Source organism: Humulus lupulus, chromosome 7 (genome assembly GCF_963169125.1).
Source record: "Humulus lupulus chromosome 7, drHumLupu1.1, whole genome shotgun sequence".
NCBI lineage: Eukaryota > Viridiplantae > Streptophyta > Magnoliopsida > Rosales > Cannabaceae > Humulus > Humulus lupulus.
In genome coordinates this window covers 86022134-86036722 of record NC_084799.1, presented here as the reverse complement: position 1 = coordinate 86036722, position 14589 = coordinate 86022134, and the positions used below count along the sequence as shown (strand labels likewise).

Genomic DNA, 14589 nt, shown 5'->3' with positions numbered 1-14589 from the left:
CTAAGGGGCCATTGATACCCAATACCACAAGGAGTTAATGTTAGATTAAAATGAAATATAGGGATATGAACAATCCTATACATGTAGGCGGAATTAATATATAGATTGAACATATGCAAAGAAATGATCGAAATTGTATACCTCCAGCCATTGATTTGGTGAACCTTGATCTAAAAGCTTTTGATCTACAAAAGAAAAATAAAAGAATTAGAACGAGTACTCGGGCTTCCAAGCTCTCACAAATTCTTTTAGATGGAGTTACTGAAAGTCAGAATGAGCAATGAGCTTGGGGACCGATACTCTATATTTATAGAGTGAGACCTACCATCAGAGTCTCTGCCACAGATTGAGATATTCTCTCAATCAATTGGGATATGCAAAATCAGGTAACAAATAAAATCGGGTAACAAATAATGTTAACCATTAATTAGAATATTTTGTCAATAAATAAAATATTGACTTTGATATATTAAATCAATTAATTGTAACAAATTGATTTTATATACCATTTAAATAAATAATTCTAACATTCTCCCACTTGGTCAGCATTTAAATTAATGTATTACTTAAGCCCGACGATTATCCCTGTTAGATAATAAGCACATGAATCATGGCGATAGGTCCTCTATTTATGACGAGTATTATCTTCGATGTATTACAATATATTTATTACATAACAATGTAATTTATGTGGATATGTACTTAAACGAATAAACCCTATGTTTATTCAGGTCCTATAAAATTTTCTCAAATAAAATTAAAATGCGCATAAATATGAGAAAACATAAAAAATAAGTTTCATTGATAATAACTTCAGTTTGTACAATAAATTTACATAAGGGAACCAAGTCCTATGTTCACTACATGATCCTTGAATTTATGAGGTTCTCTTTATTTTCAGTGTGTTGAATGACCACTTTATTTTTCTTTAACACGTTCTCTCATAGCTAAGTACTTGATGTCGATGTGCTTGCTTCGACAACCACTTTTGTTGTTCTTAGCCATGAATACAACAGCTGAATTGTCGCAGAACATTCTCAATGGCCTAGATATGGAATCTACAACTCTAAGGCCTGAAATGAAACTCTTTAGCCATACACCATGCGATGTAGCCTCAAAACACAAAACGAACTCGACTTCCATAGTAGAAGTAGTAGTCATGGTCTGTTTGTTACTCCTCCATGATATAGCTCCACCGGAAAACATAAACACGTAACCAGAGGTTGATTTACATGAATCAGTACAACCAGCAAAGTTTGAATCTGAGTAGCCAACTACTTCCAGGTTGTCGGTTCGTCTAAACATGAGTTTGTAATCCTTAGTACCCTGAAGATACCTCATAACTTTCTTTGCAGCTTTCCAGTGGTCTAACCCCAGGTTACTCTGAAATCTTCCTAGCATTCCGACAGCAAAGGCAATGTCGGGTCTTGTGCACACCTGAGCATACATCAAGCTTCCAACAACAGAAGCATATGGGATGTTCTTCGTTTCTTCCTTTTCAAAATTATTCTTTGGACACTGGCTCAAATTTAATTTATTACCCTTAACGATAGGAGCAATACTTGGTGAACAATCTTTCATCCGAAATCTCTCTACAACTTTGTTAATGTAGGTTTCTTGAGATAGACCTAAGATACCTTTGAATCTATCTCGATGGATCTTAATGCCAATGACATAAGACACATCACCCATATCCTTCATCTCAAAGTTCTTTGAGAGAAATTGCTTCACCTCATGTAGCATGCCCTTACATTGGTTGCAAGAAGAATATTGTCCACATATAAAACAAGAAAACAAATCTTATTCCCACTGGCCTTCTGTTATATACATTGATCCATGACATTCTCTTCAAATCCAAAAGAAGAGATGACATCATGTAATTTTAAATACCATTGGCGGGACACTTGTTTTAAACCATAGATGGACTTCTTAAGCTTGCACACCAAATGCTCACCATCACTAGAGGAGAATCCTTCTGGTTGTTTCATGTATACCTCCTCCTCTAGGTCACCATTTAGAAAGGCAGTTTTCACATCCATCTGCTGCAGCTCTAAATTGAAATGAGCAACTAATGCCAGGATAACTCTGAGGGAATCTTTCTTAGATACCAGAGAAAAGGTCTCCGTGTAGTCAATTCCTTCGTTTTGAGTGAATCCCTTAGCAACGAGTCTCGCTTTGTGTCTCTCAATGTTGCCTAATGAGTCTTTCTTTGTTTTGAAGACCCATTTACACCCAATATCCCTCGCCCCATTAGGCAACTCAACAAGATCCTAGACTCTGTTGCTCTTCATATAATTCATTTCTTCATTCACGGCATTGTACCACAATTCCGATTCTTTGCTATTCATAGCTTGTGAAAACGTTTCTGGATCATTTTCGGCTCCAATATTGTAGTCAGATTCTTGCAAATACATAATGTAGTCACTAGGTATCGCCGATTTTGTTGTCCTAGTGGATCTTCTTAAGGCTACACCAGCAGGCTCTTGGGGAGCAGGTGGTTCAGCTTGTTGTTCAACAATTATAGGAAACTCTTGAACAACTTGATCCATTTGAACTTCATCATTGACATGTGGATCTTCAACAATTGGTGTGGTGGTTCAACATCCATTTGGACTGCAGGGGTGTTATCAACCACAATCAATCTTGCTCTTGAGGTGGAGGGTTCTGAAGGATCTTTCACAGAACGTAAGTCCCTGGATTGATCACTCCCACTAATCAAGGCATTTTCAAGAAACTTTGCATTCCTTAATTCCACAATCCTAGTGCTATGAGATGGACAATAAAACTTGTAACCTTTAGACATTTCAGCGTATCCAATAAAGTATTCACTTATGGTCCTTGGGTCCAGTTTCTTTTCTTGTGGATTGTATACCTTAACTTCAGATGGACATCCCCAAATGCGTACATGTTGCAAACTCGGTTTCCAACCTTTCCATAATTCAAAGGAGTTTTTGAGACTGCCTTGGTTGGAACTCGATTTAATATGTACACGGATGTCTTTAGAGCTTCAGTCCACAAGGATTTAGGAAGTTTAGGGTTCTTGCTAAGCATACTCCGCACCATGTCCATCAATGTTCGGTTTCTCCTTTCTGCAACACCATTTTTCTCGGGTGTACCGGGCATGGTATTTTGGCAACAATCCCATTTTCTTGAAGAAACTTTGCAAAAGGGCCAGGTGCTTGTCCATCTTCAGTGTGTCTACCATAATATTCTCCGCCTCTATCTGGTCTCACTATCTTAATTTTCTTGTTGCATTGTTTCTCTACCTCAGCTTTAAATATCTTAAAGACATCTAACGCTTCACTTTTGTTATAAAGTAAGTAGATATACATGTAGAGTGAGTAATCATCTATGAAGGAGATGAAGTATTTCTGACCATATGAGTCCATGTCTGGACTGCATATATCAGTATGTATGATTTCTAATAGGTCGGAACTCATATGGACACCACTTTTCTTAGACTTGGAGGTATGCTTTCCCTTAATGCAATCCACACACGTATCAAAATCAGTAAAATCTAAGGTATTGAGTACCCCCTCTTTCACTAACCTTCTAATTTTATCAATGGAGATATGTCCCAATCCCCGATGCCATAATATAGAGGAATTCTCATTCATAACACATAGTTTATTGCCAGTGTGAACGTGCACAATATTATAAGCGGTATTGTTTTGTAAATTAAGGTAGTAAAGAACATCAGAAAAAATACCATTTCCAACACATTCAGATTTATTATATAAATTAAAAGATTTGTTTAAAAATGCAAAGGAAAAACCAAAAGGTACAAGTCTTGAAACGAAAATCAAGTTTCTAGAGAAACTTGGTACATAAAATGTCTTTGCTAACTTTAAAACAAAATCGCTACTTAAAACTAAATGGCATGTTCCAATAGCCTCCACATGTGAGCCCATCTTGTTTCCGGATAAGATGCTTTGCTCACTTCCCACTGGCTTCCTTAGGTTTTGTAAACCCTGCAAGGAATTTGAAATGTGAATTGTTGATCTAGAATCAATCCACCATGTGTTAATATTAACATTAGTCATATTAGATTCATAACATACGAATGAAATTGGATTACCTTTGTCATCTATCCATTTCTTGAACTTGGCGCATTCCTTTTTCGCATGTCCCTTCTTTTTGCAGAAAAAATACTTGATGGAATCCTTCTTTATTTCGCCTTGGGGAGGCACTTTATTTTCCTCCTATCCTTCTTGGATGGTTTGCGTTTCTTTCCTTGGGTGGCCATGTGAGCACTTTCACCTTGTTCCTGCAGGAGCCTTGCTTCTTCTTGAGCACACATGGTTATCAGTTCATCGATACTCCATTTGTCCTTATGTGTGTTGTAGGAAATTTTGAAAGGCCCGTATTGAGGTGGAAGATTGTTAAGGATGTAGTGGACCAGGATGGTTTCTAAAATGACTACATCGAGCTTCTTCAGTTGAGCAGAAATGTCCCTCATCTTTGAAATATGTTCTCGAACTCCTTTGACACCAGTGAGTTTTGTGGGTGAGAACTGGTGGATGAGGTTGTTGTAAAGTGGTTTGTCCGAAGTGTCGAACTGCTCATCGATCAGTTTGATTAAGTCTTTGACTTTCTCAGGTTGCTCCACCGATCCACGCATTCCCACAGGGATCTTGGACATAATGAACATGATGCTGAGGCGATTGGATCGCTCCCATTTTTCATATAGTGCGATCTTAGCAGCAGTGCTAGTCGCAGTGATTGCAGCAGGTTCGTCCTTCCTTATTGCATAGCCCATGTCAACGCAACCTAAATGAAGAAGAACTCGTTCTTTCCAGATTTTGAAATTTTCACCCCTAAGCTCAGGAATTTCGGTAATGATTTCAGCGAAACTAGAGGAAGATGAAGAAGCTGCATGAATAGGATTACAAACTTAGATTTTTAAAGATTGAGACTTAATGAGGTCATGTTTTACCAATGTATAACAGGCTGAAGGATGAAATTTTATTAGATAAAAATTGCCTGTGGGCTAAATTTTTAATTTAATAAAATTGGATGTATATGATGATAGATTATTCAAACGAATTATTTGGGATAAATTAAGGTTTGATTTTTCTATCTTTATTAAACTTTATGATAAAACTATTAAATTAATTTTCATAACTCTTGTGGGTAAGTTAAGAAAATTAATTTAATATATTATCCTAATTAATTATATAAATATAATAAAATCCCTATGGGGTAAAATTATTATATCTATATAATCAATCATAATTTATGTCCATTATATGATCATTTCAAATTAATATATAATTTTATATAATTAAAGATTATGTGGCTACTCCCTAATTATTTAAAATTATATGGTTCACTAGACATTATGTTTTAGACTCTAGGAAGACCTAAGAACAATTTCGTTATAACATAATAGGTAATCACAGAGAGTAGTGCTCCTAGTGCGGTCGTCCGAAGATCATTAAAAATCGTTCTAGATTGAGTATTTGTCTCAGTTTCATGCGTTCTTATGTCAACCACAAAATTATTTATGAATTATTCATAATTTTATTCACCCTAAATGTTTTATGAATATTAATGTGTTAAATATTATTCAACCTATCTTAATGTTTGAATATAATCTAAATGTATCTAGCACAATAATGAAATATATAACGTATTTAAAATCATAAAGTCATACATATAAAATTAAAGATAATTATACTTAGAATAAATTTGCATGAATAATAACAAAATAATCATACAAATTAGCATAATTGATTATATGTACGGAAATAAATACAATAATTCCATATATATAATTAATGGCAGAAAAATTCATGCTAAATAAGACAATAAAATTATTTATTGATTTGATGAATTAATAAAATAATTGCACAAACTTAATTATAAAACAAAAAGTAATTACACTCTTAAAATAACACAATTATTTAATATTGCATGAATAAAAGAAATATACCATACAATAAATACACCAAAATCAAGTAATTGCACATTTTAATTAATTTCCAAATATATAAAATACCAAAATTATATGTTTTAATTAAATTGACAAAATATTAAAAAATGACATTATTTTCTAAATAAGCATTAAAATGAAGAAAATAATAAAATTCCAAAAATAAATTAAAAAGGTAATTTTCGGATTTTTTAAGAATTTTTCTTTAATTAATAATAATAAAAAAAAAATTAAATCTACCTTGGGGAAAACGACATGTCGTTTGCTTTGTCTTCTCCATTGAACCGGGTCGTTTTGACCTGTTTTTCTGCACGTGGGTCACACGACCCGATTTCGAAACCCGTTTGTAAATATTGATTCCTACGTCAATTTTAATGATTTTTCAGCCCATATCAATTATAAAACCTTCTATGAAGTGAATCATGGGAATATTATGCATAAAAAATAACTAAAAATCGAACATCAACATCAAAATAAATTTTTTGCCATTATCGGGTTCATGAAGGTTTCAAAACAGTTTTGGTTTCTCAAAACTCGATTTTGATTTAGACCAAATCATTAGAAAATATAAGCTTAAGAGTTTCTAATGTTATTGAGATTAAAAAAAAAATAGATTTTAATGAAAAAACTAAAAAACTTATAAACTTTCGGGTTCTTACGTGTGAGAATTAAAAAAAAAAATATTTCCATTACACGCAAACTAGGTTCATGAAGCAACAAATCATTAGAAAGATGTGCTAGATATTTATAATGTAACTTAATTAAGAAACAAATTGGAATTACCATTAGAAAATATTAAACATACACGACACGAATATATATATATATGTGTGTGTATATATGAAGATGAATATAAAGACATAAAGAAAAATATATATATATGCAGATAAAATTACCAAGGCAGAGTTAACCTGGCTCTGATACCAAATGTTAGATTAAAATTAAATATAGGGATATGAACAATCCTATACATGTAGGCGGAATTAATATATAGATTAAACATATACAAAGAGAAGATCGAAATTGTATACCTTCAGCTATTGATTTGGTGAACCTTGATCTAAAAGCTTTTGATCTACAAAAGAAAAAGAAAAAAATTAGAACGAGTACTCTGGCTTCCAATCTCTCACAAACTCTTTTAGATGGAGTTACTGAAAGTCAGAATGAACAGTGAGCTTGGGGACCGGTACTCTATATTTATAGAATGAGACCTACCATTAGAGTCTCTGCCACAGATTGAGATATTCTCTCAATCAATTGGATATGCAAAATCGGGTAACAAATAATATTGACCATTAATTAGAATATTTTGTCAATAAATAAAATATTGACTTTGATATATTAAATCAATTAATTGTAACATATTGATTTTATATACCATTTAAATAAATATTCTAACCGTCAACATATCTTTATTGATTTAATTTAATATTGGGTCCCACATATATGAATTTAATGAGTGTTATGAAGTATCGCTAACGAGTGTCACCTTATGTGGTGTTGGACACATTAAGGTGTAAAATAACAATACTCTTATAAAAAGTAGTGAGTTCTATTTTATGTCCTAGTGTTGCTATAATTAGTATCTTTTCGTGCCCAACACTATATGAGTTAACACCTCATGGTTGGTTAGTGATATCTCATAATACTTATTAAATTCAAATATGTGACCACCTACCTAATTATAGTGTTAGACACATCCCTTCCTAATTCTCTTTATATGTTAGTAGCTTTGTCTCGCAATTATTATTCATTTATTTATTTTTCACTTTGAAATTACATATAATTACAAGGCGTAGAAAGCATTTGCCTAATTTGGCTCATGTATCACCGAAAGTAATGGATAACATCTCATTTTTACATTCAACGAAGACCAATATTTTGAACTGAAAAAGAAAAGAAGATTCAACGATCTAAGTTGTTGACAGGAGCTTATCACTTCTCCACCATTCATTCTCCAAAATAAAAAGCCTGAACTTAACCAAATGAAAACGTATCACTCTCTCCCTTGATTCTCTTTCCAAACCAAAAAATAATATTGGTTAAAAGAGAGAGAGAGAGAGGAGATGGGAGAGGTAATCCGGCATCGCTCCAATGGTGTTGCGAGGAATATAGAGACGGTGCATGCGAGATATCTAAGCGAGAACAGAACATACACAGGTTGGTCTAGTAATAATCATCATAAGAATAATCAGTCGTCGTTGTCGTTGTCGTCGTCGAAGAACCTTTCTTCTTCCAAACAACGCGTTTTGAAGGCATCAAAGAGCTCATCTCAATCGCTCAAGTGGTGGTGGAATGATCCTGAGATGAAGCGGCAACGCCGGATTACTTCGTATAAGTTGTACAGCGCCGAAGCCAATGTCAAAAGCTCTTTCAAGAAAGGCCTTCGTTGGCTGGGGAAGAAGTGCTCCATGATTATACGTCGGATTTGAACACTAACAACTTCAAATATATTATTAACATTTCCAAAGAAGTTTTTCTTTTTTGTTAGTGATTTTTTATTTTTTGTTTGTTTGTTCCTGTTTTTGTTTATATTCTTTATGGGGTTGTTAAGTTGTTATCTTTAAAGAAGCTCTTTCCCACGAGAAGCCAAATCTTCTTCGCTTTCTATTATTTGGACTACTGTTCTCTCACTTCTAAAATATTATACATGTAACATATTATTATATTACGTACAGTTGGTATATCTATTTCCTGTGCATGTTTATTCAGGTCATTTAATCAAATAAGCCACGCCTAGTTTTTGCGACAAACATATAACTGAAAAAGAAGTAATGATACCCTATACACACTTAAAATGAAAACTTTTATGGTTTAAAATTAAAAATAATAAGGCTATTTATTCTCATCTCATATCATGTCATACAAGAAGAGATCTCATTACCTTGTTCATCATTCAGGGTAGATTATGCAATAAAAACCAGAAAACATATAAATGAATAGAATAGAGTATTTCCATAAGGGGCACTTAAGGTGCCTAACACGTCTTAATGTGTCATACATATTGATTTATATCAATAGTGATATACCACATTAAGTGGTGTTGGTCACCTTGAGGCTTAAAATTTTATGAGCGAGGAAGAGATTTATTACCGAGAAGGCTAATTAAGGCGTCATATTGGAAATGGAACTAATACAAGAGATTTTGTAGATCCTTGGCTACCACGACCACCATTGTTTCTCCCGAGTTCAAGGCCCTTATCCAATGTTTTAAGAGTCTCATACCTTATTTCTCCACCATGTTGTTGGAATTAATACCATAGTTGTGATTTAGAGTTTTAATTCTCCCGGCTCAGATTTGATCTTGTCCATCCCTTTAAGTCCATTCGAACATGAGGACTCTTGGCTTTGGCACTATACCCATCACGAGAATTACTCAGTCAATAGTGGTTATAATCTTGCTATGTCAAATGACAATTCCTCACTATCATCATTCAACGAAGTGTTTTTTATCTGATGGAAGAATTTCTGGGGATTAAAAATTCCTCGAAAAATACTACATTTTTCTTGGAGAGGTTTTCATGAAATCCTACCCACTCTTAGTGGCTTATATTGACGTAACACTGCTTCAAACAATTTGTGTCCTTTGTTCAGATTTGGCAGCAATTCGAATGCACATGGAGTATTTTGGTGTCCTTTTTCGAGAGCCATATGGAATCTCTTAGATTACCATTTTCTCTAAGAGTCAAAAGAAGACATCTTGTTTAAGAGTGTACTACTATATGCATCAGAAGTTGTTGACAAAGAAACTTTTGAGAAAATCATATTAGTTTCTTGGGAAGTATGGGCTGAAAGACACAAAATAACTCATGGCTAACAACAAAGACAATTGCAACAAATAACACAGTGGATATCCAACTATTGGGACTCTATCCAATCGACTAATGAACATGCAAAGAATTCTCTCCCTTTGAGTAGTGGAAGTAGTGTTGTCACTTCCCTTGTATATAGAAGGGAACAAATTGTGAATACCCAAATAACTCTTATGGTTGATGCAGCTTGTTGACTTCCTTTTTTGCTATCAATCTAATGTGAAAGTTTAAAGATAATAATAGAAAAGAACACAAGGGTTTTACGTGGTTTAAGTTATAAAAGAGCCATAGTCCACGAGTCTCTGATATTTAGTGAGCTTGAAGCTTGTTTGAGCAAACTTCAATGGTAGTTCTTAGGCAGCATATATATTGCCCTGAGTTACAAATTTTCTCTCTCTAAAAATCTAAACCCTTTACAAGGAGATACCCCAACCCTATTTATAGAGGCTGGGGCCATTAATGTTAATCATCTATCATTAATACAAATTCCCCCACTCTGGGGTGTTAATGCTGAATTAATACAAAAAGGGCTGCACTACATAGAGACTACGACCTAGAAGGACTGCACGGGGCCCATTGTAGAAAGTTGCGTACCAACTTTATGGGGAATATATCTCTAACTGTCAGGGTGCAACACACGTTTTCCCATGTCAGGCAGCGTTGTGGGAAATGCCGATTGTCGAGAGTATAAACTCGACACCACCAATCGAGGCTCACCAAAATTTGTCAGATGATCTTTTGGTGGCCCATACCCGCAGTGACTGACACATGGAATCTACTTTAGGTCTGAGGATCATAATCCTAGACCTGACAGATGGGTGAGTGAAGAGAGCCTCTCGGGGTGTGGCTTCACCTAGAGATATCCTCGCCTCGAGGATAGGCCTCAGGGCGTGGCCTCACTTGGAGACATCTATGACTTGTAGATTGGCTCGACATGTGCTTGGGTCGTGGCCTCACCTGGAGACATCCTCGCCTCAAGGGAAGACCTCGGGGCGTGGCCTCACTTGGAGACATCCACGACTCGGAGATTGGATCGGGACGTGGCCTCACCTAGAGACATCCTTGCCTCAAGGGCAGACCTCGGGGCGTGGCCTCACTTGGAGGCATCCATGATGTAACGCCCTAAACTCCAGGGACCGTTATGGTGTGCATTTTAAACAGTGCTAAACTCGCTAATCGAGCCATTTGGCTATAATCGTGTAATTAAGTGTGATTAGCGGTTTAGGGTTAAGAATTTTGGTTAAGATATAATGTTTCACTAAAACGTTTAACGTATACATTGGGATCCCAAAAATATAATTTAAAGGTTACAACAAAAGATTTACAACCAGCCGACCAAAATGGCAAAATAGGGTTTAACCCTAGTTCCTCTTTCAACCCTCAGCCATGGGGGTCGAGCAGCCGCATATGTACACATCATCACCTAAGCTCTCCAACTCAAGGATGGTCCAACTTTCTTTTGCCTTTACCTGCACCACATGGCACCCGTGAGCCGAAGCCCAGCAAGAAAACTCAATATGCTCATGAACAATAATAACATGTTACTAAATCATAATGTGCATGCCTAGCAATAATAGCCCTATTCATGCATGCAAGTAAGTCCAAATAAGGATGGTTGTGGATCCTGCTGTAATGTCCTATTTCCTTAGAGCCGTTACTAAGTGAGTTTAAAACGTGCAGTTAACTCGCTAATCGAGGTTTTAAGACAAAAGTGTAGTTAAACCTTAAACAGAGTCTTATACTTTGAAAATAATTCCATCCATTGAAAATTATAAAGCGTTTAACATTTGGGATCCCAAAATACTGTTTAGAAATATTTACAACTCAAAAATATAACTTAAGTTGGCTAAAGGAAAAAATCTAGGTTTAATACAATCATGACACATGGTTGGTCGACTTTTCCTTTGACCTTACCTACACCATAGAGCACCCGTGAACCGAAGACCAGCAAGAAAACTCTCACAAGAAGATAACATACGCATATTTAACATTTATCATATAATCAAGCCGCCAACAGGCTAAACACATATGGCCATGCTGTCCCAGGCGCTTTACCAGGTCCTGGGTTCGCGGTCTACACCATGAGGATATCCCAGGTATCCTTTAGGGTCTCGCCCTAGAAACTAACACTCCGCATGCTAAACGCTGCTCCCGGTCCCTTGCTGTACTCAGCCTCGCCATTCTCGGCCTTCGCTGTTCTCGGCTCTTGCCGTTCATTCACATATATGCACTCAAAGCATAATTAAACAAATACTTAAACACGTATAAACACACTTACTGGGGCTACGCCCTGCAACACAATCATATAGGGTCGTGCCCTGCAACACAAGCTATAGGGCCTTGCCCTGCTCTACGTGTATAGTAGTTTTCTTACCTGTGTCCCGAGATTTCCAAGCACCGAAGCCCTGAGGACAGTCCCCTAGTCCGAGCCTCGCTGAAACCCTAGTCACAACGTATCAACAACATCCATCCATCAAGTTCTAATCCATTAAATAACTTTGGGTCATAATTCTAGTCTCCGGGACCTTGAATTTTATCAATCCGGGTGATAAAATCCATCCCGAGCCTTAAATTTTGGATTCCCGAGCCTAAATCTTCTTTAAAGCCCAAAAATGCATTAAGTGCCGCGACCCCATGAGCCCATGCCGCGACCCGCCTCAACCAATGACCTCCAACCCCAAAACAGGGCAAGCACACCGTGGCCCAAGCTAGGGCATGCTGCGACCCACCCCTCTTCCTGGCCTCCAATCTGTTCTAGAGGGCCGCGGCTCAGCAAGAACAATGCTGCGGCCCGACCCTTCAAACCTTGAAAAATCCTCCATTTTTACCTCCAAAACAAAGCCAATTTACCCCAAAATCAATCCAACAATTCAAGCAAATCATCACAGAAGTTCTACCACAATCTCAGCAACAAAACCTAACAAGAGTTAACCCCAAATCCCATCTAAAACTCTAGAATGATCCTTCACCTATCCCACATGCAAACCTCTAAAATACCAGCAGGAAACCAATATAATTCACCAAGTTAAGAGCTTACCTTTACTTGATTAAGTCTCTGAATTATTCTCCTAAGCTCCAAGCTTCAATCCCCCAAAATCCCAGCTTTAAATCCTTAATCTTTGGCTAGATTTCACAAAAATGCACCAAACTTCCAAGAGAGAACACTCCAAGAGAGAGAGAGAGAGAGAGAGAGAGAGAGAGAGAGAGAGAGAGAGAGAGGAAAAAGAGTTGGTTTCCCTTAGTTTTTGAGTGCTTCTTTACTTTGTTTTATTTAACTTAAGTTTCTAAGGTTATCTCAAAGGCTCGGGGTGCCAAAAACGTCCCCGAGGGCAAAATGGTAAATTTCCCCAATATTCCCTCCTAAACATTCTAACTTCAAATATATCTCCAAATACTTATTTCCATAACCCGATAACCCCATAAAACGTCCAATACCCGAAATACCCCTCGACTCGCCCCGAGTCGGGTTTCAACCTCGTTGTGACTTACTAGCTAACCGCTCCCCAGGACTGTCTCAGATTGTGCAACACAGATATATCATAATAATCACATTTATGCCCTCAACAGGCTAAAATTACAAACATGCCCCTATTAACAAAACGGGGCCCACATGCATATTTAAATCACCTAAACATGCATTTCTAATCACATATTCATCAAATTCACACATTAAAACATTAAATCACTTATTGCCCTCCAGGCACGCTAATCAAGGCCCTAAGTCGTATTAGCAAATTTGGGTCGCTACACCTGCCCTCCTGCAATGATGACTATCAAGTCAATCCTAATCAGATGAGTGATTTAACACTTTGAGGTTCTGATAACCATGCTGGGGCGTATAGCCCTAATCAGATGAGTGATTAACACTTTGAGGTTCTGATAACCATGCTGGAGCATATAGCCCTAATCAGATGAGTGATTTAACACTTTGAAGTTTTGATAACCATGCTGGGGCATGTAGCCCATAGCCATGTGATGATGCAGTCACCTGAGCCTCACTGTTTCTATATCATACCTTAACCCAAGGTATAGCCTTGCTTCTCAGAACCTTATTCTTTCTGTTAAAATCTTAACTGGATATTCCTCATAGGATAACTTAGCCTCAATCCCCAAATTCTTATAACTCAACACATGAGTCTCTTCTAACCCATATCCTCAACATGGAAATATAAATTACACTGTATACAATCGATAGTGCCAAAAATGATGTCAACACAAAAACAACCTAACTGATCCTTTCTAGGATTCAAACAGTCTTAATAATCTAGGGCTCAACTTGCCCTTATATCCTCACCCCTTAGCATGGTGATACCTTAAGGGAGATACAATCTTCTACTTGGAACTCCATGTTCCAGCATTTCAAATTAACATAACTTTTCATTTATTATGAGAAGTGAGCATCCAAGCTCTAATCTTTTCAATAATCTCAATGGTCCCCTTAGCTACCTCAAGATCCAAAATCAACATCTCACCCATCTCATTCCAATGAATGGGTGATAAACATTTCTTTCTATACAATGTTTCATAAGGTGCCTCTCCAATGCTAGATAACTCTCTCTCTGATTTACCACCAGTCTGAGGATAATCAACTGTACTAAATTCCAACTATATACTCATCGCCTTCTGTAATCTTCCCCAAAACATGGAAGTAAAAACTGAGTCCTCGTCTCATAAGATAGACCTAAAATTCTATGAAGGTGTACTACCTCTCTCTCACATAGAGATCTGAATACTAATCAACTGTGTTACTTGTCCTTACTGATAAAAGTGGCTCACTTTAAATACTGGTCCATAACGACCTAATTCCAATCACGCCGACCCACTATCTTGGGCAGCCCCACC

General features: G+C 36.5%; 1 protein-coding gene across 1 annotated transcript; it reads left to right on the top strand.

Annotated features, from left to right (window-relative positions):
- The first annotated feature begins 8001 nt into the window (after positions 1 to 8001).
- Positions 8002 to 8367, top strand: LOC133791945 (uncharacterized). Its single transcript, XM_062229854.1, has one exon. It carries the CDS (start codon positions 8002 to 8004, stop codon positions 8365 to 8367), a length of 366 nt encoding a protein of 121 aa, XP_062085838.1.
- Positions 8368 to 14589: the final 6222 nt, after the last annotated feature.

Coding starts and splice junctions, on each gene's coding strand:
- LOC133791945 (XM_062229854.1), top strand. CDS start 8,002: ATGGGAGAGGTAATCCGGCATCGCTCCAATGGTGTTGCGAGGAATATA.